Source organism: Triturus cristatus, chromosome 2_1, assembly GCF_964204655.1.
Source record: "Triturus cristatus chromosome 2_1, aTriCri1.1, whole genome shotgun sequence".
Lineage (NCBI taxonomy): Eukaryota > Metazoa > Chordata > Amphibia > Caudata > Salamandridae > Triturus > Triturus cristatus.
In genome coordinates this window covers 124,362,019-124,389,506 of record NC_140581.1, presented here as the reverse complement: position 1 = coordinate 124,389,506, position 27,488 = coordinate 124,362,019, and the positions used below count along the sequence as shown (strand labels likewise).

The 27,488-nt window shown below is 49.6% G+C and overlaps 1 protein-coding gene across 6 annotated transcripts in view; it reads right to left on the bottom strand.

The window, feature by feature from the left end:
- The window catches only part of UBAP2 (ubiquitin associated protein 2), a 1,669,217-nt gene that overhangs the window by 741,869 nt on the left and 899,860 nt on the right, over positions 1 to 27,488 (bottom strand). For all 6 annotated transcript variants that reach the window (XM_085628825.1, XM_085628795.1, XM_085628777.1 and 3 more), the window contains exon 15: positions 12,543 to 12,753. In XM_085628825.1, coding sequence (XP_085484951.1) covers positions 12,543 to 12,753 — 211 coding nt within the window. The remainder of the gene's footprint in view (positions 1 to 12,542; positions 12,754 to 27,488) is intronic.

Here is a 27,488-nt window from a genome sequence, read left to right as displayed (position 1 = left end):
ATTGTTATTTTAATTTCATATCGGCAAAGTCTGACATTCTTACCAGAATCAGATAGATATGTATTTAAAAGTTGCCGTTGAGCTCCGTTCTGTGCGTAGCCATAGCAACGCACAGTGCGAGCCAGGGCGGAATCCCTTGCTTCCGCCTAATTTTAGCCAGGTGAGTCTCAAAAAGGGAGGCCCGCCTAGCAGAAAGCAGCGTAAGCCCTGCCCTTGAGACCTGCGTCGTGAGGGGTAAAGCAAGCAGGGAGAAAGCAAGCAAGCCGGGGTCGACCATGCCTGAAGGAGCGGGCAGTCAGCCAACAGCCCGCAATAGACACCTGCCCGGGTGGAGCCTCAGGTAGTGGGGGCAGAGGAAAACACAACCGTGTGCTTCATAGGCTAGGCTGGCAGCAGAAAATGAGTGCAGTTGACTCCGTGGTGATCCCTAACGATTGCATTCAAGTTAGAGGCCCTGTTTTCCTGCATCAACGTTTCATTTAAGTTGGAAATTAAGCTTCAAAGAGGGGTAGTAAAAACCCAACCATAAATCGGAAGGGTACAAGAAGAAAAAGGTAAAATGTTACCTACCTTCCACATTGTTGTATTTTCATTTTTTAGGCATAAAGGAGTTAAAACATACAGAGAAGGGCACTAAAAATAACAGTAGGGATGCCAAGATAAAAACCTTAAAGTAGGCAATTTATACACTTCATACTAAAACGTAATGGAAAATAGTATAGAGAGACAAATAAACCTACTTAACTGTCCAGGGGCAGCGAATAAAAGAGAACAATGCCTGGTTACCACATTTTATTATTATGTTCTATGGAATGTTTAGTTTATGATGTAACATGTTCTTTAAAGTGCTGCATGTGTGGGCAGCAATAAAAGTTATTGCATAATGGTAGCCTCCGGTCTTGTAATTAAATTCCAACCTCATAAAACATTAACACTCACTTGGTGATAGCACTGCATAACTGAATGAACTGAAAGCTAATTCTGATACTGCCGAATACAGCTCCTTTGTTCCCCACACTTATAGTGTCCGATTTGTATTATTGCGTTCAGTCCTAAAATGACTATTTACACTACTGGAGCCAGAATCCATTCAGAGACTCCAAATGGTACACGATTAAGCATAAGTTGCTCTGGGCATAACTGGTTAAACTTAAAGTTTGCCACAGGCTCATGTCATTCACACACTGAGCCACCAACATGTAGGAATACACATTGCAGAGAATTCAATGGCTAATGAAGCCACAAAAGCAACAGTGCAAACTGCTGCAGTAACTGCAATAACTCTTGACAGTACAATACATGGAGACATGATGGCTGTCAATACTGCACACAAAGGCACCCTCTTACCACAAGGTTTTCCACTAAAATACTCATACGAGTTAAGTGCACAAATCATTCCATTTGCTCATATTACCGCAGTGAGATATAGAGTAATAACTAATTCAGATAACAGGTGAGGACTGCTCCTAGCAGCACATGAGGGTGTAGCATCTGCTCACGCAGGGGGGACGGACAACATTTCACTATTGCAGAAACACTATTGGTGGCAGGGTCTATATAAACAGGCTTAAGACTATGGCCTTAAATGTGACATTTGCCAGCAGATACGTTTCCACCACAGCTCATCCACCACAGACACCTCTCTAGATCTCAAACAATCCTCTGGCTTCTGTTTATTTGGACCATTGCTGACCCTCACAATCAGATGGATCTTAGAATTACATTGTGTTAGCAGTGGATTCCTACTCTGGATTCCTATGGGTATGGCCACGGCGATCAGCTGATGCTCAAGGGGTTATAAAGTACTTGCAAAATGCAGTAGCCACATTCCACTTGTACTAGGGTGCAATGTTTGCCTCAAGGGCTTACATAGAAACCATGGGAAAATTTGCTGTGATTGTGAAGAACAAGTTACTTACCTTCGGTAACGATGTATCTGTAAGAAACATTAGTTAGTTAGATTCCTCACCTTAGAATATCCCCAGGCGTCAGACTGGATCCGGAAGATTTTTCGTCAGCAATACCCCTTGCGTGTCGCTAGGCGTCGTCTGCGGCTCCGCGTCCGTCGTCGGCGTCGTGTGCCGGAATGACGTCGGAGTACTTAGACGCCGCCCTCGCGCGCGGACGTCAGTTCTTGTACATAGCCTTCCGCGCCAGGAACGCAGAGCCATGCAAGATACCGACACTGGTGCCAAAAAATTCAAGGGCCCTGAAAGGGATAGCCTTAACCCTAGATGTCAGTTCGCAGAACGGGGAGGATGGGTGGGTCGGTGAGGAATCTAACTAACTAATGTTTCTTACAGATACATCGTTACCGAAGGTAAGTAACTTGTTCATCTGAAAGAAACACGTTCGTTAGATTCCTCACCTTAGAATAGAAACCCAAGCAATACCAACCCCGGTGGTGGGTCTGCGAACCAAGATCACACCAGAAAGTCCTGGAGGACAGAACGGCCAAAGAAGCCATCCCTCCGGACTTGGCTGTCTAGGCAATAATGCCTGGCAAACGTGTGTAGCGAAGCCCACGTAGCCGCCTGACCGATGTCCTGCAACGGGACTCCCCGTCCCAAAGCAGTAGTAGCCGCTGTAGCCCGAGTGGAATGGGCGCGCAGCCCAACAGGAGGGTCCTTTTTCGCCAAGGAGTAACAGATTTTGATGCACAAAACGACCCACCGGGAGATGGTCCGTTTGTGCACAGCTTTTCCCTTCTTAGCACCCACGTATCCAACGAAAAGTTGGTCGTCCACACGGAACTGTTTTGTGCGGTCCAAATAAAAAGAGAGCGCACGCTTTGGGTCCAGACGGTGGAGCCTCTCTTCCTCTTTGGAAGGATGCGGAGGCGGAAAGAAGGTGGGCAAGGTGACAGACTGCCCAAGATGAAAGGGAGTCACCACTTTCGGTAGAAAAGAGGGACGAGGCAGAAGGACAACCTTGTCCGGATGAACAGAGAGAAAAGGAGGCTTGGACGATAGAGCCTGGAGCTCACTCACCCGTCTAGCCGAGGTGATGGCTACCAGGAAAGCAGTCTTAAGCGTCAGAAGAGGACAATTGTGAAGAGGCTCAAAGGGAGCGCACATCAGAAATGTGAGAACAAGATTCAAGTCCCACTGAGGCATTACAAAAGGAACAGGAGGGAACGTATGAGTAATGCCTTTAAGAAAGCGTTGAACCACAGGGGACTTGAAAAGAGAAGGCTGATCAGGAAGCCGTAAGAAGGCAGAGAGGGCAGCAAGATAACCTTTCAAGGTGCCCAGGGCAGAGCCCTGCCGGGCCAAAGAAAGAAGAAAGTGGAGAACCTCAGAAAGAGGGGCGGAAAGGGGATCCACAGCCTTTGCTGTGCACCATGCCACAAATCTGTTCCACCGGCAGGCGTATACCGTCTTTGTGGAGGGACGCCTGGCTGCCAGAATGATATCACAGACTTCAGGAGGCAAGTCAAATGGCATCAACTGCCGCCGCTCAATCTCCACGCATGGAGGTGGAGGCTGGACAGGTTCGGGTGGAGGACCGTCCCCTGCTGCTGCGACAGAAGATCCTCCCGAAGGGGCAGACGTATCGGAGGATCGGTCAACATACCGAGTAGCTCGGGATACCAGTACCTTCGTGCCCAATCCGGAGCCACCAAGATGACTTGGGCCCGGTCGCGCCTGATCTTCTTCAGCACTCTGGGCAGAAGTGGTATAGGCGGAAAGGCGTACAACAGACCGCAACTCCACTCGCGACGAAAAGCGTCGCCGAGCGAGTGCCGCCTTGGAAATTCCAATGCGCAGAACTGCTGACATTGCGCGTTCTCTTCGGTGGCGAATAGATCTAACCAAGGCTCTCCCCACTGCTGAAAGAGACCTTGCGCCACTTCGGAGTGCAGACACCATTCGTGATCCATCATGCACCGGCGGCTGAGTTCGTCTGCTCTGGCGTTCAGAGAGCCCGCCAGATGTTGAACCACTAGGGTGACGCCCTGGTGTTCCAGCCACGTCCAGAGGCGCAGAGCCTCCTGACAAAGGGTCCACGACCCCACCCCGCCCTGTTTGTTGCAATACCACATGGCGGTGGTGTTGTCCGTGAACACCTGCACGACACTTCCCCTGACAGAGGGAAGGAAGGCTTTCAGTGCATGTCGGATCGCTTTCAACTCCAACAGGTTGATGTGGAGGCGAGACTCCGCCGGAGACCAGAGGCCTCTGATCTCCGCCTCTCCCATATGGCCACCCCATCCCAGGAGGGACGCATCCGTCACTACGACGTGCTCCGGTTGGGGAAGGGAGAGGCTCTTGCCCGTGACCCAATTGCGGTCCGTGAGCCACCACTGCAACTGCTGTGCAGTGCCCTCCGAGATCAAGACATGGTCGGACAGGTTGCCGTGATGCTGGGCCCACTGAAACTTCAGGTCCCACTGCAGAGCCCGCATGCGCCGCCTGGCGTGATGCACTAGTAGGATGCAGGAGGCCATCAGCCCCAGAAGCCGCAACACTAGCCTGACCGAAACCCAGGATAGAGGCCGAAAGATGGGAATCAGGGCCTGTATATCCCGGACCCGCTGTTCCGGAGGATAGACCCGGAACTGTGCCGAATCGAGAACCGCTCTGATGAAGAGGAGCGTCTGAGAGGGACTCAGGTGTGACTTCGGCACGTTGATGGAAAACCCCAGCAAATGCAGGAGATCCGCCGTAGTCTGGAGGTGGGAGACGACTGCCTGGGGCGAGCCCGCCTTCAACAACCAGTCGTCGAGATAGGGGAAGACTGGAACCCCTGATCTGCGCAGATGAGCTGCGACCACCGCCATCACTTTCGTGAAAACCCGAGGGGCACTGGTGAGGCCGAAGGGGAGCACGGTGAACTGAAAATGCTCCTGGCCCACCGTGAACCGCAGGTAACGCCGGTGGGCCGGCAGGACGGGGATGTGGAAATATGCGTCCTGCAAGTCCAACGCTACCATCCAGTCTCCAGGGTCGAGGGCAGCTAGAACCTGAGCCAAAGTCAACATTTTGAACCGTTCCTTCCGGAGGAAGGCATTGACGTCCCGGAGGTCCAAGATAGGGCGTAGGCCCCCTTTGCCCTTCTTGGGAACCAGAAAGTAGTGGGAATAACAACCACGACCTACTTCTGGGCTCGGAACGCGCTCGACGGCCTCTTTGGCCAAGAGGGCCGAAACTTCCTCTCGCAGAAGATTCAAATGATCCTCCGAGATACGGTGGTGCTGCGGTGGCATGGCTGGAGGGGTCGTCTCGAAGGGGAGGGAGTAGCCCCTTCGGACGATTTGCAGCACCCACCTGTCCGAGGTGATGGTACGCCAGTGGAGCAGGTGATGGCGAACTCTGCCGCCCACATGCGAGGAATGGGCCGGAAAGTTCGGACTAGGAAGGCTTGGAGGCGGATGCTGCCGGGCTGGATGTGGGCTGACCGCGTCGTCCTTCAGAACCGCCTCGGCGGAAACCACGTCCGCGACCGCGCGCAGGTTGGTTCTGCGGCTGGTGGCTAGGCGGACGTGAGGAGGCACCCCTTCCTTGGCCACGAAAGGGGCGAAAGGCGGAAGTTTGCAACCGCGGGGCCGAGAGGCCCAAGCACTTGGCCGTAGCCCGTGAGTCCTTAAAGCGATTCAGCGCACTGTCCGCTTTCTCACCAAAAAGGCGAGTGCCATCAAAGGGCATGTCCATGAGAGTGCTCTGGACATCCCCCGAAAAGGACGTGGACCGCAGCCAGGCGTGACGTCTAAGCGCCACCGTGGTAGAAATCGCCCTACCCAGCGAGTCCGTAGTGTCAAGCCCACATCGGATTGCATGTCGTGCTGCATCCCTCCCATCGGCCAGAGCCTGGGTAAGTCTTGTCTGGGCCTCCTCCGGACACAGGGGCAGCACGTCCACCACCGTATCCCACAAAGAGTGGGAATAACGGTCCAAAAGACAGGCGGTGTTCAAGGACCGCAGACCCAAACTAAGGGAGAACAGCTTTTTGCCAAACTGTTCCAGTCTCTTGGAATCCCGGTCCGGCGGAGCGGTCGGGAAGGAGGATTGGGAGGTAGAAGCCTGGATAACCAGGCTCTCGGGGGTGGGGTGTTGGGACAGAAAACTGGGGTCACCCGGAGCAGGGCGGTGGCGCCTGGCGACGTTCCTGTCCACAGGAGGAACTGTGGAGGGCTTGGACCAGGTGCCCTGCAGAACGTCAATGAGGGCCTCTTTGAATTGCAGCAGAGGCTCAGTGGAGCTTGCTGCAGACTGAAGCACCTCAGTGAGGACGTTAGTCCTCACAGCCACGGCAGGCAGCTCGAGCCCAAGGGCTGCGGCCGCCTTGCGCAGCACCACAGAGAAAGCAGCACCCTCCTCCGAAGCCACAGTCGGAGGAGAGATGAATCCAGTGTCTGGTGAGGTATCCAGACCACTGGCCTCCCCCAGTTCATCTGCCCAGTCCTGTGACAGCTGAGCCTGAATGGCCATAGGATCCTCGGACCCCTCCAAGTCGCCCCCGTCATCCGATTCCTGGTAAACAGGAGGAAGGATCGGAGCCGGACGATAGACATAATGTGTCTCTAACGGCGCCGTACGCGGCGTCCATTGACGCCGTAACGGCGCCGGATCCGGAGCGGGGCTGAACTGGGGCTCGACGCCGAGCGGAGCCGGCGTCGGAGGTGGAACCGGTGTCGACGCCGGCGGAGGAGGCGTGACGAGGTCGACCGGCGTCGGCGGGGACGAGTCCCTCGGGAACCTGCGGCGTCGGGGCCGGCGACGGCGCCGGGGCCGGAGCCGCCGGCATGCAAGGTTGCCCAGTCGGGTCCGCGGGGCCCGAAGGCGCGCCAGCGGGCGGAGCCAGGCTCCTCATGGCCGAGAGGAAGGCACTGACTTCCGCCGGCGTCGCGTCAGTCCCAGGGACCGGCGGGTATGGGGACTTGCGCGGCGCCTGAGGCTCCGCTGGAGCCGCGGGGGTGGTACCACCCTGACCCTCGGCCGAGTCGCGCGACCGGCGAGAGGAGTCCGAAGAGCGGTGTCGCCTCTTGGACTTCTTGGAGTGCTTCGACTTACCCGAAGACTTGGAGCCAGACGAGCGATGATGACGTCGGCTGCGGCTCAGCGACCGATCCTTGGACCTCCTCCTGGACCGGGATCGAGAGGGGCAAGGAGCCGAGTGGCGAAAGCTCGAGGAGCTTACGGGACCGCTCCCGTCTAGCCTTCGAGGTCAGGGCCTTGCAGTCCGAACACGACTCCGCGTCGTGGTCGAGGCCCAAACAGTAAAGGCACCGGCGGTGATGATCCGTAACCGACATCAAGCGGTTGCAGTCAGCACAGGCTTTGAAACCAGGCATCCTACCGGCACCGGAGTCGAGACAAGATCAAAAAGGATCAAAAAAACGTAGTCAAAAAAGACTAAAAGGGGTAGCTCTCCCGGATCTGCGCTTACTGGCGCGGAAAAAAAGAAGAACTGACGTCAGCGCGCGAGGGCGGCATCTAAGTACTCCGACGACGTCATTCAGGCGCACGACGCCGACGACGGACGCGGAGCCGCAGACGACGCCTAGCGACGCGCAAGGGGTATTGCTGACGAAAAATCTTCGGGATCCAGTCTGACGCCTGGGGATATTCTAAGGTGAGGAATCTAACTAACGTGTTTCTTTCAGATGTTTTGGCTTATGTTCTACAAACTACAATGCCACCTAAATACATTTTCCTGCTCACCTTGAATGGAATGGCAAATGCAGTTTTAGAAGTTGTAGTGCGTTTCCTCTATATATATATATATATATATATATATATATATATATATATATATATATATATGAGTTTGAGTTTAAAAGCACTTTTAAAGCGCACGTATACCGGCGGTTTCTTGGCGCTGTAGCTAGTGGGGACTGAGGTTTAAGAAACAGGGGGAAAGGACTGGGCATTCATTCAAAGGATTTTGTGAAAAGGTAGGTTTTAAGATTTTTACGGAATTGGGGATAGAGGGTGCTGGCACGAAGGTGAAGGGGGAGGGAGTTCCAAAGGGTTGGTGCTAGAAAGGCAAATTTGGAGCCGCCCCACTTTTTTCTCCGGAAGCGAGGGATGGTGAGGAGGGACTGAGAGGAAGAACGTAGGTCCCTGGAGGGGACATAGGGAACAATCTCAGAGGAGATGAAGGCAGGTGCCAGGTCCGATCGGGCCAGAAAAGTGATTGATGCGAGTTTAAATTGAATTCTGGCCCATACTGGGAGCCAGTGAAGAGATTTTAGAAGTGGGGTGGAGTGGTGGAATTTGGGAAGGTTGAAGGCTAGGCGGGCCGCCTGGTTTTGAATCTGTTGTAGGCGGCACAAACTATATGCAGGGATGCCGGCATACAGGGCGTTCCCGTAGTCCAGGCGGGACACCACCATGGCCAGGATAATAAGTTTAAGAGCGGAAAAAGTAAAGAAACGGGACACCTTGCGGATAGTACGTAGTGAAAGAAAAGAGGAAGATACCACAGAGCTAACCTGGGAGTGAAGGGTAAGTTGAGAATTGAGCTTAATGCCTAGTGTTTTGACAGAGGAGGAGGGGACAGGAGGGGGACCAAGAGAGGGAGGCCAGCAAAGGGGGGACCAGGGGCTGGAAGAACCGCCCGTCAATACCAACTCGGTTTTGTCCGGGTTAAGTTTGAGGTGATTATGGCTCATCCAGTCCCTGATGTGAAACATGACAGTGTGGAAGTTGAGGACAGAAGAAGGAGAGGAAAGATCAAAGACCAGCTGGAGGTCATCCGCGTAATTAAATACGGCGACCTCCATCTGTTGGAGAGAAAAGATAAGTGGGGCGATATATAGATTGAACAAAAGAGGGGAAAGAGATGAGCCTTGAGGAACCCCGCACTGGACTTTCTGGAAGTCCGCTGTGAAGTCACCCAGGCGAACAGCCTGGGTGCGGTCGCTCAGGAAGGAGGACAACCAGACCAGGGCAGTCCCATCGATCCCCGCCGCCCTGACACGGGAGAGTAAGATGTTGTGGTCCACCGTGTCAAAGGCGGCTGAAAGGTCGAGGAGCACAAGGGCCTGGTGATGATTAGTGTCCATGCCCTCCCTGAGGGTGTCGAGGACCGACATGACCACAGACTCCGTGGAGTGTGCGGGGCGGAAACCAGCTTGGCGGGGGGCAAGGGCTCCATGTTTCTCCACAAAGGAGCTCAGAGCGCAGGTGACGTGGCGCTCGAGCACCTTAGCTAGAAATGGCAGAAGGGAGATGGGGCGGAAATTGGCAGGGACAGAGGGATCTGCCCCAGGTTTTTTCAGGATGGGCACAATTACCGCAGACTTCATGGAACTAGGAACTATGCCTTGCGCGAGGGAGCTGTTGAGGAGGTGAGTGGGGGGATCTGGACAGGAGACAAAGATGTGGCGGAGGATATGGGCAGGACAAGGATCTAGAGGGGAGCCAGATTTGATCAGAGGCACCAGTGAAGTCAAGTTTTCCCGAGTGATAGGGGGAAAGGTGGTTAGTTTGCCTTTGGGAGGGGGACATTGGGGATCAACAAAAGAGGGGGGGGGAGGGGGGATGTTGGCCTTGATGGTGATAATTTTCTGGGTGAAATAATTATTAAGAGAGAGACAGAGGTCATTTGACGGGGCAGGTTTAAGCGTAGTTCTGTCCGAGAATGCCAGATTGTGAACGATGGAAAAGATCTCCTTGGACTGGTTCTCCGCTGCTAAGATTTTGGAGGAAAAATAAGCTGTTTTGGCCTCCAGGATGTTTTGTTTGTACTGGTTAAGGATATTGATATATTCCAGTTTCAAAGTGGGGCAGTAGTTTCTCCTCCACGCCCGCTCTGTGCGGCGAACAATAAGTTTGGTGGCTTTAAGTTCTTGGGTAAACCACCGGTTGGCGTCTTTGTCGCGTTTAGAGGTAATGCGCTTGAGCGGGGCAACGGAGTCGCAGCTGCGGGAGAGCCACTGGTCTATAGCATCAGCCTGGGAGACGGTGGTGAGGCCCTGAAGAGGCGGGAGAGAGCCAGCAAGGAGAGAGGAGAGATTCTCAAGGTTGACTCGGCCCCATGATCGGACCCAGATGTTTTTGGGTCGGGGGGCATAGCAGGGGGGGGGGATAGGAAGGAGAAATGAAATCAAATGATGGTCGGACCAAGTACAAGGGGAGATAGATAAGGATTCCACAGGACAGTTTAGGGACCAGATTTGGTCAAGCTGGTGACCCTTGATGTGAGTGGGGGAGTGAACGTGGGGAATGAAATTAAGGGAGTGGAGGGTTTCAGAGAAATCCTTGGATGACAGACATTCGGCAGGATCGGAGGGCCAAAAATTAAAGTCGCCAAGGAGCAGGATGGAGGAGTTGTTGATTGCAATGGTAGTCAGGACCTCCAAAAAATCTGGGAGAAACTGCACGGGGGACTGAGGAGGACGATAGGTAAGGAAACAGGTAAGAGGAGGGGAGGTGGACACCGTGCGGATCACCAAGAATTCGGTGGTGGCAATGTTAGGTAGAGGGAGAATTTGGAAAGGGAAGTCGGTGCGTGCGATGACTGCCACGCCGCCCCCGGCTCTGCCCGAAGGGCGGTCAGCCCTGAGGGCGTAGTAGGAGGCAGGAAGAGTGGATAGGAGTGCGGGGAGGGAGTCATCGCAGAACCAGGTCTCAGTTAGGAAAAGGAGATTAGGGGCCTGTAGGTCCAATAGGACCGAGAGTTCGTGCGAGTGGGCAACAGCAGAACGGGTGTTGAGGTAGAGAGCTGTGATAGTTTTAGGGTTTGGCGAAGGAGCAGCCCTACAGGTCGTAGGCGGGGTGTCCAGAATAGGAGGGGGGTGAGAGGAAGAGAGGGAGGCAATACCGAGAGCAGAAATGCGAGAGCTGGTACTGGTCGTGATGGGCCAGGGGCCCTGGTAGCTGCGAAGTAGGTCCGGGCTATAGGTGATGGGTGGGGCAGAGTATAAGGCCCCTAGTCCCGGCCAGTCGCGGACGGGCGCAGACGGGCTTGCCTTAGGCGCGCCTTTGGCGCGCAATCGTCGCGCCCGCTGCGCTCGTCCGCTGCGCTTCCTACCAGGACACATATTTATGGTCGTGTATACATATACACATACACACACACACACACACTATATATATATACACACACACACTAGGGCAGAGATAAAAGTGGACAGTTATAAGAAATATTGTTACTCTGTCAGGGAAGCAACGCTTCTCAACAGGGTAATAAGTGCCAATGTTGTTAAGAATTCATCACTGGCTTGAGAAACCTTACAACGAACAGTAGGCACGAGCTCCTAACCAATTCATATACGAATAGCTGCATTCTTAAATGGCCTCTCCACTACAGCAAAGGAAAGGATCAGAGTCCAAAGAAGGGAATGAGAAGAACAATTTGAAAAAAAGATATTTTTGTCATATATCTAAATATGAAGAATATTGATGGGATGAGAATTGCAAGCAAACGTCAATTGCATAGGTTCTGATTTTGAGTCCCTCCATGTTGAATAGGGGGGAGTCTTCCATGAGAAACAGTACTTCAAAATCTATATTTACGAGAGCACCGAATGGTGGTCTCTGCTTCATACATTGAAAATGAGCCCATAATGCTTCTGCATACAGGAGAACAATACGCTCAAAGTTACTTCAGCTTTTTTTGTGTCCTAGCCGATTTTGAAGCAGCAACTAAGTTGTGAGGCCCTAGATGTTTCTGCAGGCTGTGAATCACATGCTGTATACTCTAAATGCATTGAAACCGTCCTACTTACAAGAAAGTTTTTAACCAGGTCAATTGATAGTCAATTCATTGAAGCACTGCTGCACAACAGTCAGAGAAAGGCAAGCATGTTATTACTTCTTAGAGTTTTAAGCACATGAGGGAAAATCAAACAGTTACTGTATGATGTTTATCTGACAAAAACCCTCACAAAAAAACTGCTCACACAAGAAAACACTTAAGGATGTCAAATGGTGCTCCAACCAATTTAGTCGGCCAGTGTTAGTTTTCAATTTAAAAAAAGATCATCTGGAATATTGAGTCTGGTTTCTCAATGACACCAGTAGTAAAAGTATAATCATGTACATTTTTAATAGAGAAATAACATTTAGCTTGATCTTTATCTCAGCATGCATATTAAGGCATTACATTTCACATATAGTGTTACGAGGTCAATGAATATAGACAAAGCGAATCAGTATGTCTGAATATCAGTTAAGATCCTATTATGAAGGTCCGAGTATTATTTTTTTCTCCTAGTAAAAATCCCCCCATCCTGCCTCTCTTCTGGATCTACATCTATTGAGGTGACAGAAGATCATAATGCCATCATGACATTTTGAGCACAATGCTTTTCCATACGATGTTGAAGCTTTTTAAATTTAGTGTCAATATTTGTAAAGTATGCACAGTTCAGTGCTTTTTTGCTGTGTAATATCATGTTCCATTCATGTGATGATCGGCATGGGGAATAATTTGTTTTATAAGCATTTATTCCATAGACCCAAAACATTTTTGTCTCAGATGATCAATGAAAAAATGAGAAAATTATGTTAAATCTGTAGTTTGTAGCCATGAGAACAGACCCAGTAGCTGCTGATCTGGATATCAACATCATCAAAGTACGGTCTACTTACAGTGACAGGTGAAGCTTCAGGTGGAGGCATAGGGCTTTGGTATGCTATCCTGTTGTGTACAGGTGTCTGTTCATAATTGGAGGAGGAAGATGTTGTTACTGGACTGGTACTCTGGGATGAGCTGGTTAGGCTGGGGGATGTAATAACTGATGCGGTGAAGGAAGACTCCTGAGCTGTGATGGATACTGGTAGAGAGTTATTTAGCGAATCGCTGAAAATGAAAACAAAGTATTATTGTACAACTGTTGCAGAATGGGGAAATTGATTTAATTAGGGGAGCAATAAATTACATTTCTCAACTAATTTCAGGTGGAAACTGGTCCCAAATTCACAACTATCCTGACAACAGTCACAACTGCATCAATGTGTAGGAGGTTTTGTTGAGACTATCTACTTTTAGTCCATGCTAGCATGCATACAATACATATATACATTCAAAGTGACAGCAGTTCGTATTGATATCCCTTTGTTGCCCTATTTCTGATATGGATGTACCTTGGACTTTTCACTAAAATCATAACTGCTCGAGTAATCTCCGCACCGTTTAGCAGAACACCTTTTTACATACTTTTTTCCAATGGAAAGCAAAAGAATCAGAGTCTCGGTCCATGAATGTACTAATAGGAACATGCAATAGAAGCCTATCAGAGGCCTAATTTATTTCCTGGATATGCTTATACAGATATAGAATATTAGAAAAGGACTGCATTGTACCATCTAAAATGCACGCCCATTTACTGACAAAATGTACTTGAAAGAAAAAAAAGTAGCTATATATAGGCCTACATTACAAACAAAGGAAAAAGGAGACTGTCTTTAGGAACTTAGAAGGCACCCCTGCACACAATGCCTTCTACTGGCAGTTTGCCTCCCTGAACCAGTTTTTAGTTTCGCAGCCTACCAGACACCGCTGCTATCTTGTTTGTTAGAACCATCTTATGGTCATTCAGAAAGTTGACTGAGGAATACATTCCACCCGTTGCTTACCATTGGCTTTGTGGTATGTAACTAACATTTGCTGGCTTTATTTGATTTAGACAATCTAGCTCTAGTTCGGCCCTCCCATTGCCCAAACCTTGTTCACTCGTATTCTTCCAAACTGGCTTTCAGTAAACAGGCCTTTAAATCTTGTTCTTATCTTGTCACATTTGCTGTGCATTCAAAGATAGAGGTCAAATGTAAGGCTGTATCTTCCAGGGAGGTTGTTTGTTTTTCTTTCTCCAACTTCAAAGTGGGAAGATTTATGTGACAATCATGCTGTTAAGTGAGGGTCTGCTTGATGAGGGCTGTACAGATTTCTTCCACAACAAAATTTAAATGTCTGTAAATGAACTGAGCTGACTATCAAATCAATACATTGGGTGATGGCATTTCCGCATAATAATAGCTTGTGGGCTGTATACTTTTAGCAGTACAACTGTATGCAAGTGCAAATGTAATGGTCATTTCAATTGAAGATGTGTTGTCTGTAATGGCAGTATGCAACCATAAAATGCCTACTCCACGGTACCCCACTGCACTCTTCTCTACACCAATCCACACAAAGCCACCCTAGTTTACTGTGCACCACTATACTAACATTGCACAATATGCCACTTCACCCTACGCCTCTCTAATCTAGGCCAGTGCACTCTACCATGCACTGGTGCACTCTTCGCTACTGCACTCTACATTACGTCAATCCCCTCTACGTCAAAGGCCACTTCACCCCAGGCCACTTCACCCCAGGCCACTTCACCCCAGGCCACTTCACCCCAGGCCACTTCACCCCAGGCCACTTCACCCCACTCTGAAACAATCTACTTCTCGCCACTGTACTCTGACACTGCACCTTACGATATTCTGCTATGAGCCACTGCAGTCAACGCTGCCCCACTATACTAGATACCACTTTACGCCGCTACACTATGCCACTGCACTCTACCTTGCACCATTCCACTTCACTCTACTCTGAAAATCTACTCTACGCCACTGCATTCTATGCCACTCTGCGCAGCTCTAAACCACTGCACTCTGCGCCACTCTACACTATGCCAATCTAACCACTTCACTCTGCGCCAATCTACGCCACTGCACTCTATGCCTCCACCCAGAACTACTGCACTCAATCCCAATTCACCCTACGCCACTGTACCTATGCCAACTACTTTGCACCACTGCAATCTACTCTGCACCGCTCTACTCTACGCCACTGCACTCTATGCCACTGCACTCTATGCCAATGCACTCTACACCACTTTACTCAAAACCAATGCACTCCATGCCACTGCACTCTACACTAATCTACTCTGCACCACTAAACTTTGCTGTAGGCCATTCTACTCCACTCCCCTAAATTCCACTATGATGATCTTCTCCATTAAACTCTGCTCTATTGACACTACTCCACAGCGCTCTACTCCACACTATGCAATTCTACAACACTACTCCACTCTACACAACTATACTCTATTCTATGACACTACTTCACTCCAACAATCTACTCTGCTGTACACCACTCTGCTCTACATCACTACTCCACTCTATGCAAGTGGAACTATACGGTTGGCTATAATTTTGGCTAGTAGTTTTGCCTCAACATTGAGGAGAGATATCGGACGTTAGGAAGAGGAGTTCCGGGGGTCTGCCCGGCTTCTGAAAAATCACTATCTCTGCATGTCGCCAGTCCGATGGAAGATACCGATCACCAAAAGCAGTCTGAAGTGTAGTGAGATAAGGAGCAATGAGAAGGGACTGATATTTCTTTCATAAATTCGTATGGGAAGCCATTTGGGCCATGAGCCTTTCCCGAGCACATCTCAGATAGCGACTCTTGGACCCCAACAGTCATGATCGAGACATCCAATGTGTCTCTTGTCTGATTCGTGAGGGCACGCGGGGGCAAGCCTCTAATGACCTGCCGGACCAACTGTGGCAATATAGTCTCACGAGGGACATACAACTCTGCATAGTAAGTAGCGAAACTGGCAGCCACCCGGGAAGGGTCAGTGACAATTTTTCTGTGGGGATCGTGCCAACATGGAATGGAGATAGGGCGAAGCTCGAACTGACACAGATGGTGGAGCAAGACGCTCGATTTGTCACCCCATTGATATATTCTACTCCGGGTAGCCAAACAGGCAGCCCGAGCCTCATCCATCAATTCCCCAGAATAGACCTGTTGGGTATAAAGTAGTTGTCTGCGTGAATCGTGACGATTCACCTCACAGCATGCGCGCTCCGCGTCCACCAGCTAGGCCCCCAATAGTGTCAATCGCTCCCGACGCACTTTACGCTGCGCCATGCAGTAGGCAACGTCTACCCCTCGTAGTTTAGGCTTCATCGCCTCCCACACAATCACAGGTGAGTCAACTAAACCAACATTGTGTAGGAAATATTCTGTAAGGGAGGTGTGTATATTTGTCCTATACTTTTCAACAAGCAGGAATCACAGTGAGAGGCGCCAACGGAACAGTATCAAGTCTCAAATCAACTATAATGGAGAGTGATCGGAAAGGCCCCGAGGCAGGATTTTGGCCGCCACTAAGCTATGTGTATGTGCAGCCGATATGAAAACGTCATCTATGCGGGAGAAGGAACCATGGACGCTGGAAAAATAAGCGTAGCCCTGTTCAGTAGGGTGAAGCAGTCGCCAAGAGTCTAACCAATCCAACCCGAGCAGCACGGCCCCAAGTTTAGATTCACAGGCCTCATCCGGGTTCCCAGCGCCACGCCACCAATGTATAGAAGAGCATATTGTGTCATTCCAGTAGCCCCCAACCAAGGTCAGTCCGGGAGGAATCTCCACCCACAGCCACATCAAGCGTTCAGTCAGGTTCCATGTAAGGGGCAGAGGGGCGTAGACACTTCCCAAGACAAATAACCTGCCATGTATTGAGCTTGTAGCGACCACATATCGACCCTGCGGGTCGGTCCACGTTTTCTCATGCACAAAGGGTACTCTACGGTGAATAAGTATTGCTATGCCACGCGAACCCCTGGTGAAGCCGGAGTGGAAGATCAGTACAAAGCCAAAGCATGCTAAGCGGAGAAGCCTATAGCCAAGCAGGTGAGTCAGTTGCAGGAATAACATCTGTGCCATATCGTTTAGCTTGGCGCAAGACAGCCCCTCTCTTGACTTTATCCAATAAGCCCCGAACATTCCCGCTGACAACCCGGAGCCGTCTCTCAACCAACCCAGACATGTTGGAAATCAGGGCGAGCATCACTGGATAAATGCGGGGGACCAAATGTGAGTATCATAGATTCATCTACAGCTACAGAGTGGACATATGTATGACACTGAGAAACAAAAAACAGGAACGAACCCCAACTCCCCCCTCCCCCCCAACCCAATACCTCAAAACAGTAGAAGCGTCTGTCGTGGCATGAGAGGTCCCCAGGCCCAAATGGGGGTCCGGTATTGCTCCCAGCCAATGGATCCCTAAATTGCAACCCCTAGACACAGCGATGTTTCATTGTCCAGGGAGAGGATCAGTAGGTGTAGCCCATGGGTATATGCCATCGATCGTTCAATTAAGTTCACTCATATGTTAAGCGGATGTGTAGAAGCTTTCCTGTGCCAGACCATGAGGATCATATATGCGATTTATTGCGAGATTTGGAGCGTTTCTTTGTTAGAGATCGCTGGTGCTGTTAGTCAGGGGTCCAAGACAGCCCCTGGCTCGGCCCTGCAGAAGAGGAGTCAGAATCTAGTGTGGGTAGAGTGTGCGGTTGACGTTTAACATGTTCATCTGTCCACGTGAAGACCTCTTCAGGGGAATCAAAGATGAATGTACGATCTTTATACGATATTCGCAGCCTAGCCGGAAACAACAAGGAGTATTGGACCTTGAGAAGCCTCAGTCTGGCCTTCGCCTCGGTGAAAGACTGCCGGCGCTGCTGCACCAGTCTGGTGTAATCCGGGAATATCAATCTTTTGCGAAGAAGACAGCAAGAGCTCTCTGAGTCTAACCTGTTGCAAGATTATGTCTCTGTCCTTAAAGTTTAGGAATCGCGTGATCACAGGTCTAGGACTTGCGCCAGGTGGCCGTTTCTGTAGAAGGACTCGATGCACGCATTCAATGACAAAACAGGAGGACAGAAGACCCGGAGGAAGCCAGTCCGCCAGCCATTTGGCCAGAAAGTCAGCCACGTCTCCACCCTTGCATCCCTCAGAAAAACACACAAAGCGAAGATTACTGCGGCAGGCGGGCGCCTCCACATCCTCCACCCAAGTCGCTAGCCCCTTGGCGATGGATTCCAAAGCTGAGAACCTCTATGGAGTGATGTGATCAAGTCTTCCGCCGTGAATATCCGGGATTCAGTCTCAGTGATGCGCTGTACTGCGTTGCGGAGGTCTTGCCTGAGGAGCATTACATCGGAACCGACTGCTCCAATCTTGGCCTCCAGCATGTCACAGGAGTGCGTGATAGCGGCCAATATAGAGGCGTTATCCGGCTTAAGTGTCTGTGGGTCGCCTGGCACAGGGGGCTGGGCAGGCATGCCCATAAACATGTCCAAGGTACTCCGTCGGGCCGACGATACAGAGCTTTTATCTTCAGACATGATGAGAAGACGCCCTATATGGCTGGCAGCCCCAGTCCGACAGCAACTGGAAGAGTAGGTCCGAGGGCAGCACGATGGCAGGATCAGAGGGAATGGGTCCATCCGCAACACAAAAAGGGAAAGCCACCAATGCTAGGGCTGCAACCAGGCAGTGTGCCCTCAAAGAAATCCCGGTTCAATGGAGGGTCAGGGCACCGTCCGCGTGTGTCCATGGCAAGGACAAGGAGGACCAACCATGCAAATCTACACACTGCAGGTCCGAATCCAGTGTGGAACCCCAGAAAATTCAGGCTAAAGACTAGGATCAAGGCCCCACCCTGCGGGCACCACAACACGCAGCAGTCACTTCGGACCTCCCCAGGGCCGGCCCTAAAAGAGAACAGTAGTGGTGGACTCAGGGCTAGGGCACAACAACCAAGGTGAGGCAAGTATGGTCAGGACCGATCCCCGGTCCACCGCATCCGCTGACTTCAAAGCAGTAATGCATTTGTTGACGTGTCGGCCAGACCTCCCAAGACGGAAGGCAACGTGCTACGGCCTGGAGAGCCAGATCTGGTCACCCTCGCCGATCCTCCGCGATACCCTGATGGCGGCAGCACTGCAGCATGATGGACCCAACCTCACTGGGGTCGCCCAAGCAAGCCCAAGGGAGCACCTGGCCACACCACTCGCAGAAAAGCAGGCACCGCCAGCCAGCGGATCTCTGGTGCCGCACACTCACCCTGCAATGGGAAGCACCCACCACAGCGAGGTAGGTAGTGCGCCAAGGCGGGTCCAGGCAGCGCCGTGGCCCGATATAGTGGCAGAGTCCAGCAGGCAGCACGGCCCCACAGGGAGGGAGGAGGCACTGCGCAGTCCTACGCAACCGCTGTGTCTCACCAATGTGCCCCCAGTGAGGAAGACAAAGAGGGCGTCTGCCGCGGATTGATAGTGCAACAGAGTCTACGTAGGGCACTCAGGGAGGAGCCAACCCTCCGCCTCCAGAGCGCAGCACGAGGAGCAGCTCCCACAGCGACCCGTGTAGGTTCCCTCCGGCGACACCCACTATGCCAGGGTGAGAACTGTCAGGCCACAGACCTCCGTCGAGATCTGGGAGCCGCCAAACCAGTAAGACGGGTCAGAATCAGCTCGCTGGGTGCTGCCCGGCCAGCAGATTGTTACACAAGAAATTTGGCACATGAACGCGGACAAGATGGTAGGATAATCGTCTGATGAATGAGGGCTAGCAGGAGCCCGTCTAAAGCATGTCCACCATGTTTGACGGCTTGGCCATGCCCACCGTTCTTTTAGCTTTAATGTAGCAAGTTTGAATACATTTAACAATCCATCTAGAAATACCATATTTAGAGAAGATTTCCTTTACGAGGTGGAGCAAATGCAACCAAAAATTGTTTTGTTTTCTGAAAATCTATTGTTCTATCAATGTAGTATAATAGTGCTCTGATTGGTTAATATGAAAAGCAGAAGCTACTAATGGAAAGAATTTTGGGTTTGAACGAAGAACTACTCAATCTTTATGAAGTTGAAAGAAATGTTCTTCTAAAGTTAATGCCTGTAGCTCAATAACACGTATCAATGAAGTAATAGCAAATAGAAAGGCAACCTTCCATGAAAAATTGTGTTACAAAATTATGTAATGGCTCAAGAGGTGGATCTGTAAAGCTTGTGAGAACAATATTAAGGTTCCAGACAGGTGCAGGTGGTACCCTGGGTGGTATTATTTGAAGGCCTCCCAATAAAGCTTTAATTACGGGAACTTAGAATAAGGGTAAATGTCTGTTTTGCAGATATGCAGCTACTGCTGCAAGGTGCAGTCGAATATATGTGTAGGATAAGCCAACTCGCTGTAGATGCAAAAGATAACTATTTTGTACAGATGCATCTAGCGGATCAATTGTATTATTATTACAATATATAACAAACCTCTTTCTCGTTGCGGCATAACATGCTCTAGTGGTAGGTTTTCTTGCTTCTTTAAGAATTGTTATACTATCTGTTGGTGGATTTAGGTATACGAACTCGGACTTCAGGAGCCAGATCGCTAGGTTGAGCTCCTTGGGGTTTGGATGTCTGGTTTCTCCACGGTTCTGTGTGAGAAGGTTGGAAGTGAGGTGCAGTTTTAAGGTGTGGAACAACTGACAGTTCTAGTAGTGGGGTGAACCATGGTTGACGAACACATGTGGGTGCCACTAAAATCAGTGATGTCTGCCTGAGTTTCCTAACCAGAAATGGAAGGATAGCGAGAGGCGGAAAAGCGTAAGCAAATATCCTTAACCACTTCATCCATAGGATATTGCCTTTGGATAGATGGTGTGGGAATCTGGAGGCAAAGTTTGGGCATTTTGAGTTCTCTGCTGTAGCAAAGAGGTCTCTCTGTGGGAATCCCCATTTTTGGAAGTATGGAAGGAGAACTTGGGGATTAAGTTCCCTATTCGTGTGCTGGTTGCCGCATCCTCCTGAGGAGGTCGGTTGTGAGAAGTTGGCCTGATGTATGATGTCACTAGTTCTAGTATACACCTTATATCAGTCCAAACAACCCTTATGGTGATTGGTTGTAAAGTCAACCTTATAGACCAGCTATCCTAGTGGTAGCATGGACAAGAGCAGTCTTAGGCTAAACTCTGAATGGCATGTGAAGCCAGCTGTGATACCATATATAATCCCTTGAATACCAAATGAAAGGACACCACAACAGATATATATAAAATAAAGTGTATTTATTCTAGTCAAACCCTCAGCACTCTTTATGAGATTAGAGGTAAGTACAACACAGTCTTATTTAAGCATAAATTAAGTCACACAGGTAAGTAATACAGTTAGGCCCTAGGGGCCACGCAAACCATTTACTAAAGAAGTGGTATAAGGACCACTGTCACAGAAATAGGATAGGCATAGGCCTAGGGAATCGCTGGGGCTACACTACACTAGCAACAGTTAGGAAGTGGGAGGCCCACGGGATTCAGGTGCAGAGTGGAAACACTCACGCGTAATGCGTAAAAGTCAATAGAATTACTAGCAGTTAGAAATTAACAGTTTAAGGACACTTCTGAAGCAGCTAGAGAGTCGAGACTCGGAAACTAGACCCTAGGATAGTCACTTCCCTTGTGAGCACCGAAGTACCCAAGTTACCTAGCCCACGGGCTGCGGGTGCATAGGTGTGAACTTGCGTCGGGTTTCGTCGTGGACTTCTATGGATGCCTGAAGGAAAGTTGCTGACAGGCAGTCAGTGAAGAGTGTCCGGTGGATCCCAAGGCTGGGATCAAGAAGAGAGGAGACCTGCAAGCAGAAGGGACAGAGTCAAGGTCACGAGCCAGTGACCACGTGGAACCAGGAAGGAACCAGGCGATGTCGTGAAGATTGCAGGTGAAGGTGAAGCTTGTCGCTGCAGCCACGGGGACCAGGAGACGTTGAGGACGACCAGGACCAGGAGGCGAGCTGTCCCACGAAGGCTCTTGCTGTCGGCGGTGTCAAAGTTGAACTAGGACTCACCAAGCCTTGGCAAGCGGAACCCACGAAGAACGGTGGACTTGCTTCTGGTGCAGACCAGGAAGGTCTGGGGTGCTTCTCCTTTGCAGGGAAGCGGGAGCCAGTCTGGAGGAGCCAAACCAGCGGTGAAGATTTCGGGATGTGTCGTCACAGAGGCCACTAGCCAACGGGCAAGCAACCAGACAGGCGCGACAAGCAGGAAAATGCAGAAGGGCCCCACGCAGGACTCGTGGAGTGTGGGGGGCTGATCTTCGGTGCAGATGGTGCTTGGGGTTGGGGCTTCTCAATCCCCGGTGCACAACTTCGAGGGTGCCTCAGAAGCTGCGCTGGAAGATACTAGCCACTTTTCCCAGGTAGCCGGTCCCACGTCTCTCGTCGCCTCCACGGATCTCAGCTCGGCTGTGGATGTGGATCAGGGTCGGAGAAGTCTGGAAGTCAAGGCTCTGGTCGGGCTCTGCAGTCGGTTCCTCGTAGAAATTTAGCAAAGCAAAGGGTAGTCTCTTGATGGTGCCTGTTTGCACAGGGTAGCCACTCCTTGGCCACAAGGGAGATTCTTCAGTCTTATTCTTTCGTCGAAGGTCCAGAGTTTCTGTTCAAGTTGCAGGTTCAGGATAATCTAATCTCCTGGGGCCCAGCTACCACTCTTATACTAACCTGGGGGGCTGGGTTGTCTGCTAGGTCACGCCTTATGGGTGGGACCTGGGAGGGGGGTGGTTACACCCCCTTCCCTTTGTCCAGTTTCGCGCCAGGACTGGGGCTTGAGTGCCCCAGCACCGGTTTGAACTGGACTATGCACGGGACACCTTGTGTGCCCCAGGCATGTCTCATTCCTTTCAGCCCTCCCTGCCCCAATACACTAAGGCCTGTCTGGGGTGGTGCTCGCACCTCCCAAGGCAGGAAACCTATTGTCCAAGCCCCCTTGCCGGGATCACTCCCAGCAGCAGGAGGTCAGACTCGTGTCTGTGGCAGCAGCATCCATTTTGTGATGCTGGGGCTCTGGTTAACTTTAACCGGGTAAGTAGGTTACAACATGTCTTCTCCCTCTAGAAGGGAGGGATAATATCCTCATCACCAGAAATGGTAAGGGGGTATTATTCCAAAGTGTTAGACACCTTCCACGACATGTTTTGATAAAGCCAAACCATAGTTACCATAACCGTTTAAGATTATAAGGCACTTTAAGAGTATATGGTAGGCTATATCATAGAACAGCTATAAGGACATGGTTCCGAAAGCTGCAGACAGGCTCAGCTCATGATAGAGCACCATCTCACATGTTACCAAGCACTCTGCCTCCAGGATTGTTAAGGCCTGCCATAGGAGTGACTGATAGGTACACATGTGTCTATATATAAGGGTAGATATAGGCATACTATATCTAAGCAAGGGGTGATTACACGACCTTGCCCCAGCTGAGTGATCAGCCAGTTGTGTCTGATTGGAAGGCCAGACCAGGGGTGGCATAATACATGCTGCAGCCCCTGGGAGGCCTAGGGTACACCTATGCCCTGGGTACCTAGGGTACACTGTGCAGGGTCCAATAAGGTGATCCTTACCAATTGGGAATGTACCTAGGGTACATGGAGTCCATTTTAAAGAGAGAGCAGACAGCCTGAGACCCTGAATGGCAGGATCTCAGGCCAACTAAGTCGAAAAAACAGCTAGACACTAGGCAAAAAGTTGGGGGTAACCATAGTCAGATATCCACCTTCCTACATCGGTAAACTGGTTGTGCATGCCTGGAAGGTGTTCTGCCAGAAGATTAATTTTATGATGTATTGCCCAACTACAAATGGTCAGAGGCAAGACAACGGTAGAGTGTGAGGCCCCCGTTTTTGTGCATGGTACATAGCTGTCATATTGTACGTCTGGACTAGGACTATCCCTATGAGGTGAGGCTGAAAAGCTTTTCGTGCTAGATGAACAGCTAGAAGCTCCAAGTAACTGATGAGGAGACTTTTTTGTTTGGTCTCCCATAAGCCCTGAATTGTTAGTTGCTGGAGATGGGCACTCCAACCTGTGAGAGATGCATCTGCTGTTAGTAAGACTTGTGGAATCGGGTCGATGAGGGGCCACCCTTTTGTGTAATCTTGCGTGAGGCACTATAGCAATGCATGATGCAATCATCCTGAACAGTTGCATCAAAGTTTTCACTGTTAGGTATTGGTTGTTTTGAAACTGTAGTAATAACGTTTATGGGATTCTTGCTGAATTGGGAGAGGCTATAGCTGTTGCTCCCAGATAGGTTTGCAGTTATGAGAGTTGAAAATGGGACTTTTGTGCATTGACTGTAAATCCTAATTGACGTAGAAAGTTATGGCAGCTTGAGCGTGTTGTAACACTTTTTTTGTGCGCTGGCTTTAATGAGCCATTCGTCCAGATATGGGAACACATGCATTTGTTGTCTTCTTAGGTGAGCTGCTAATACTGCTAGGCATTTTGTGAATACTCGGGGTGCAGCAGTCCCTCTGAATGGGAGTACTTTGAATTGATAGTGATGTCTTGCTATCATAAATCTGAGATATTTGCAATGTGCTGGGTGGACAGGAATATGGAAGTGTGCGTCGTATAATTCTTGTGCGGTCATCAAGTCAGCTTGTTGTAGAAGTGGAAGCACTTGTTGAAGGGTAACCATATGGAAGTGTTCTGACAGTATGTATAGGATAACGATCTGAGATTGATCGTAGAGATCCGTCCTTCTTGGGGATTAGGAATTAAAGTGAGTAAACTCCTGATCCTTGATGTTGTAATGGAACATGATCTATAGCTCAATTTGTTAGAAGAGCTTGTACTTCTTGTTTGAGAAGCTGTTGGTGTTGTAAGAGTTTGTGAATGCAAGGTGGCATATTGGGAAGATTGCTATTACGCACCAGGCAATAATCATGTTGGATAATATCCAAAACCTATTTGTCTGATGTTATTGATTGCCAAATGAGAAGAAACTGTTGTAATCTTCCCCAGAGAGGTGATTAATAATCAGGGGAAGTGCTAGCAAGTCACTGCTTGTTACTGGACTGGGAGGTACATGTTGGTGTAACTTTACCTCTCCCTTTAAAATTGTTTCCTCTCTATCCATCCTTGTTGAATCCTCTAGAGGGGGATGATAGTGTTTGTGTCTTATATGAAGGTGTGGCTGCATCTGGGGTGTTAGCTTTGGAGCCTCCTCTGTAAAAGGAGCAACGAAAGGAACCTCTGGTAGAAGGAGGCTGAAGGCTCCCATAGACTTTGCTACTTCGGTATCCTTTTTCATCTTTTCAAGGGACTGGTCCATTTGAGGTCGAGAGAGGTGTTTGAAACCAGAAATTCTGTCACCTAAAGATAATTCTAGTGTTGATTCCTCTAGCTGCAGTATCTGCGGCATCGAATGCATACCTGATAGAGGAATTGGAAGGATAATGTTACTTACCCAGTAAGCATCTGTTCCTGCCATGTAGAGCTGTAGATTCACATGCTTTGCAAACTCCTACCATCTAGTTGTGGGTCCCCATGTTTGCACTTTGCTGTTCTTAGAAGAAGTCTTTCGAGTCACGAGGTAGGTTACTCCTTTTCGGTGGTAGTGTGCATGGGCATCGACCCCATTGTTAGATTGTTTTCCCGCAAAGGGTGAGAATGGAGTTAGTAAGAGTAGAATAGCGATGTGTGTGTGCATGTGCGTGTGTGTGGGTGTGTGCGTGTGTGTGTGTATATATGATCTAGTAAGAGAACTGCAACAGGTATAGGAACCCCGGGAGGCGGGTCGGCGCATGTGAATCTACAGCTCTACATGCCATGAACAGATGCTTACTGGGTAAGTAACATTATCCATTTGAGGCATGTGAGCTGTAGATCACATGCTTTGCGTAAACCATACAGCAGTATTCTTCCAAAGCGGTTGATAACCTGTAGCAGTTGTCTGAAAGAGTGTTAAAAGTACTGCCTGGCCTATGTTAGCTTGAGGTCTCGCTAACACATCTACACAGTAGGGCTTGGTGAATGTGTGCGGTGTAGACCATGTTGCAGCTTCACAGATCTCAGCTATGGGGATGTTTCCTAAGAAAGCAATAGTAGCCCATAGTTTGCGGGTGGAATGCGCTCTAGGGTTATTGGTAAAGTCCTCTTTGCTTTTGCATAGCATTTTTGAATACATCTAATTATCCATCGAGCAAAACATGATTTAGAAATAGGATTGCCTTTGTGTGGTGAAGCAAAAACCACAAAGAGCTCTTCAGTTTTACTAAATGTTTTCGTTCTTTCTATGCAATAGAATAATGCTCGTTTACCATCTAATGTGTGTAGAGCTCTTTCTGCCACTAAATCTGTTTGAGGAAAGAACACAGGTAACAACAGATTGATGAGAAAGGCAGATACCTCCCTCGGTAGGAATTTGGGGTTTGTGCAAAGGACCACTTTGTTTTGGTAGACTTGACAAAATGGTTCCTCTATGGTAAGTGCCTGAAGCTCACCCCTTTCCTCAGTGAGGTAATAGCAATGAGGAAAGCAACTTTCCAAGTGAGAAATTGCAGTTCACATTTGTGCAATGGCTCAAAGGGTGGACCCATTAATCTGGTGAGGACAATGTTAAGATTCCACACTGGAGCAGGTGGAAATCTTGGTGGAATAATTCTTTTGAGTCCTTCCATAAAAGCATTGATAACGAGTACAGATGCTGTCTATTTTGAAGGTATGCAGCTATTGCAGCGAGATGTAAGCGTATGGATGTGTAAGCTAATTCTGACTGCTGTAAGTGTAGAAAATAAGGAATATGCTACTTACCAGTATGCATCTGTTCTTGGCATGTAGAGCTGCAGAGCCACACACTTAGGATAAGATCGCCATCTGGTGTTGGGCTCGGATGCTTGCAGGTTGTTGTTATCTTCGGAAGAAGTCTTTTGGTCACGAGATAGGTGACTCCTCCCTTGGACTACAGTGCGCATAGGCATCCACTCCATCCTCAGATTGTTTTTCGCCATGATGGGAAATGATGGAGTGTGTAAGAATAAGAAAGAATGTCCATGTGTAATGTCTAATTAAGACAATGCTGGAACAGATACAGGTCCCGGGGAGGTGGGTGGGCGTGTGTGGCTCTGCAGCTCTACATGCCAAGAACAGATGAATACTGGTAAGTAGCATATTCCGTTCGGGGCATATGAGCTGCAGATCACACACTTAGGATAGACTATACAGCAGTGTCTCCCCTAGCGGTGGTCACCTGTATCGGTTGCAGCAGTTTGGAATAAAGTTTTAAGGACAGCCTGACCCACAGAAGCTTGTTGCTTTGCTTGCACATCAACACAGTAATGTTTAGTGAAGGTGTGTGTTGTAGACCATGTGGCTGCCTTACAAATATCTTCTAAGGGAATGTTTCCTAAGAATGCCATGGAAGCCCCTATTTTGCGTGTGGAGTGCGCTCTAGGGGGAACTGTTAGAGTGCGTTTAGCTTTTTGGTAACATATTTGGATACATTTAACTATCCACCTGGCTAGCCCTGATTTGGAAATGGGGTTGCCTTTATGTGGTGGAGAGAAAGCAACAAACAATTGTTTGGTTTTGCGGAAAGATTTGGTCCTGTCCATGTAATACAACAGGGCTCTTTTAACATCTAAGGTATGAAGAGCTCTTTCATCTACCGAGTCCGGATTTGGGAAGAACACTGGTAGCTCGACTGATTGGTTAAGATGGAATGGAGAAATGACTTTTGGCAGGAATCTTGAATTTGTTCTAAGAACCACTTTATGATGATGTAGTTGTAGGAATGGTTCTTTTATGGTTAAAGCCTGGATTTCACTTACCCTTCGAAGGGATGTGATAGCAATAAGGAAAGCCACTTTCCATGTAAGGAATTGTAGTTCGCATTTATGCAGCGGTTCAAATGGGGGACCCATGAGCCTAGTGAGAACAATATTTAGATTCCACACTGGAGAGGGTGGTAATCTA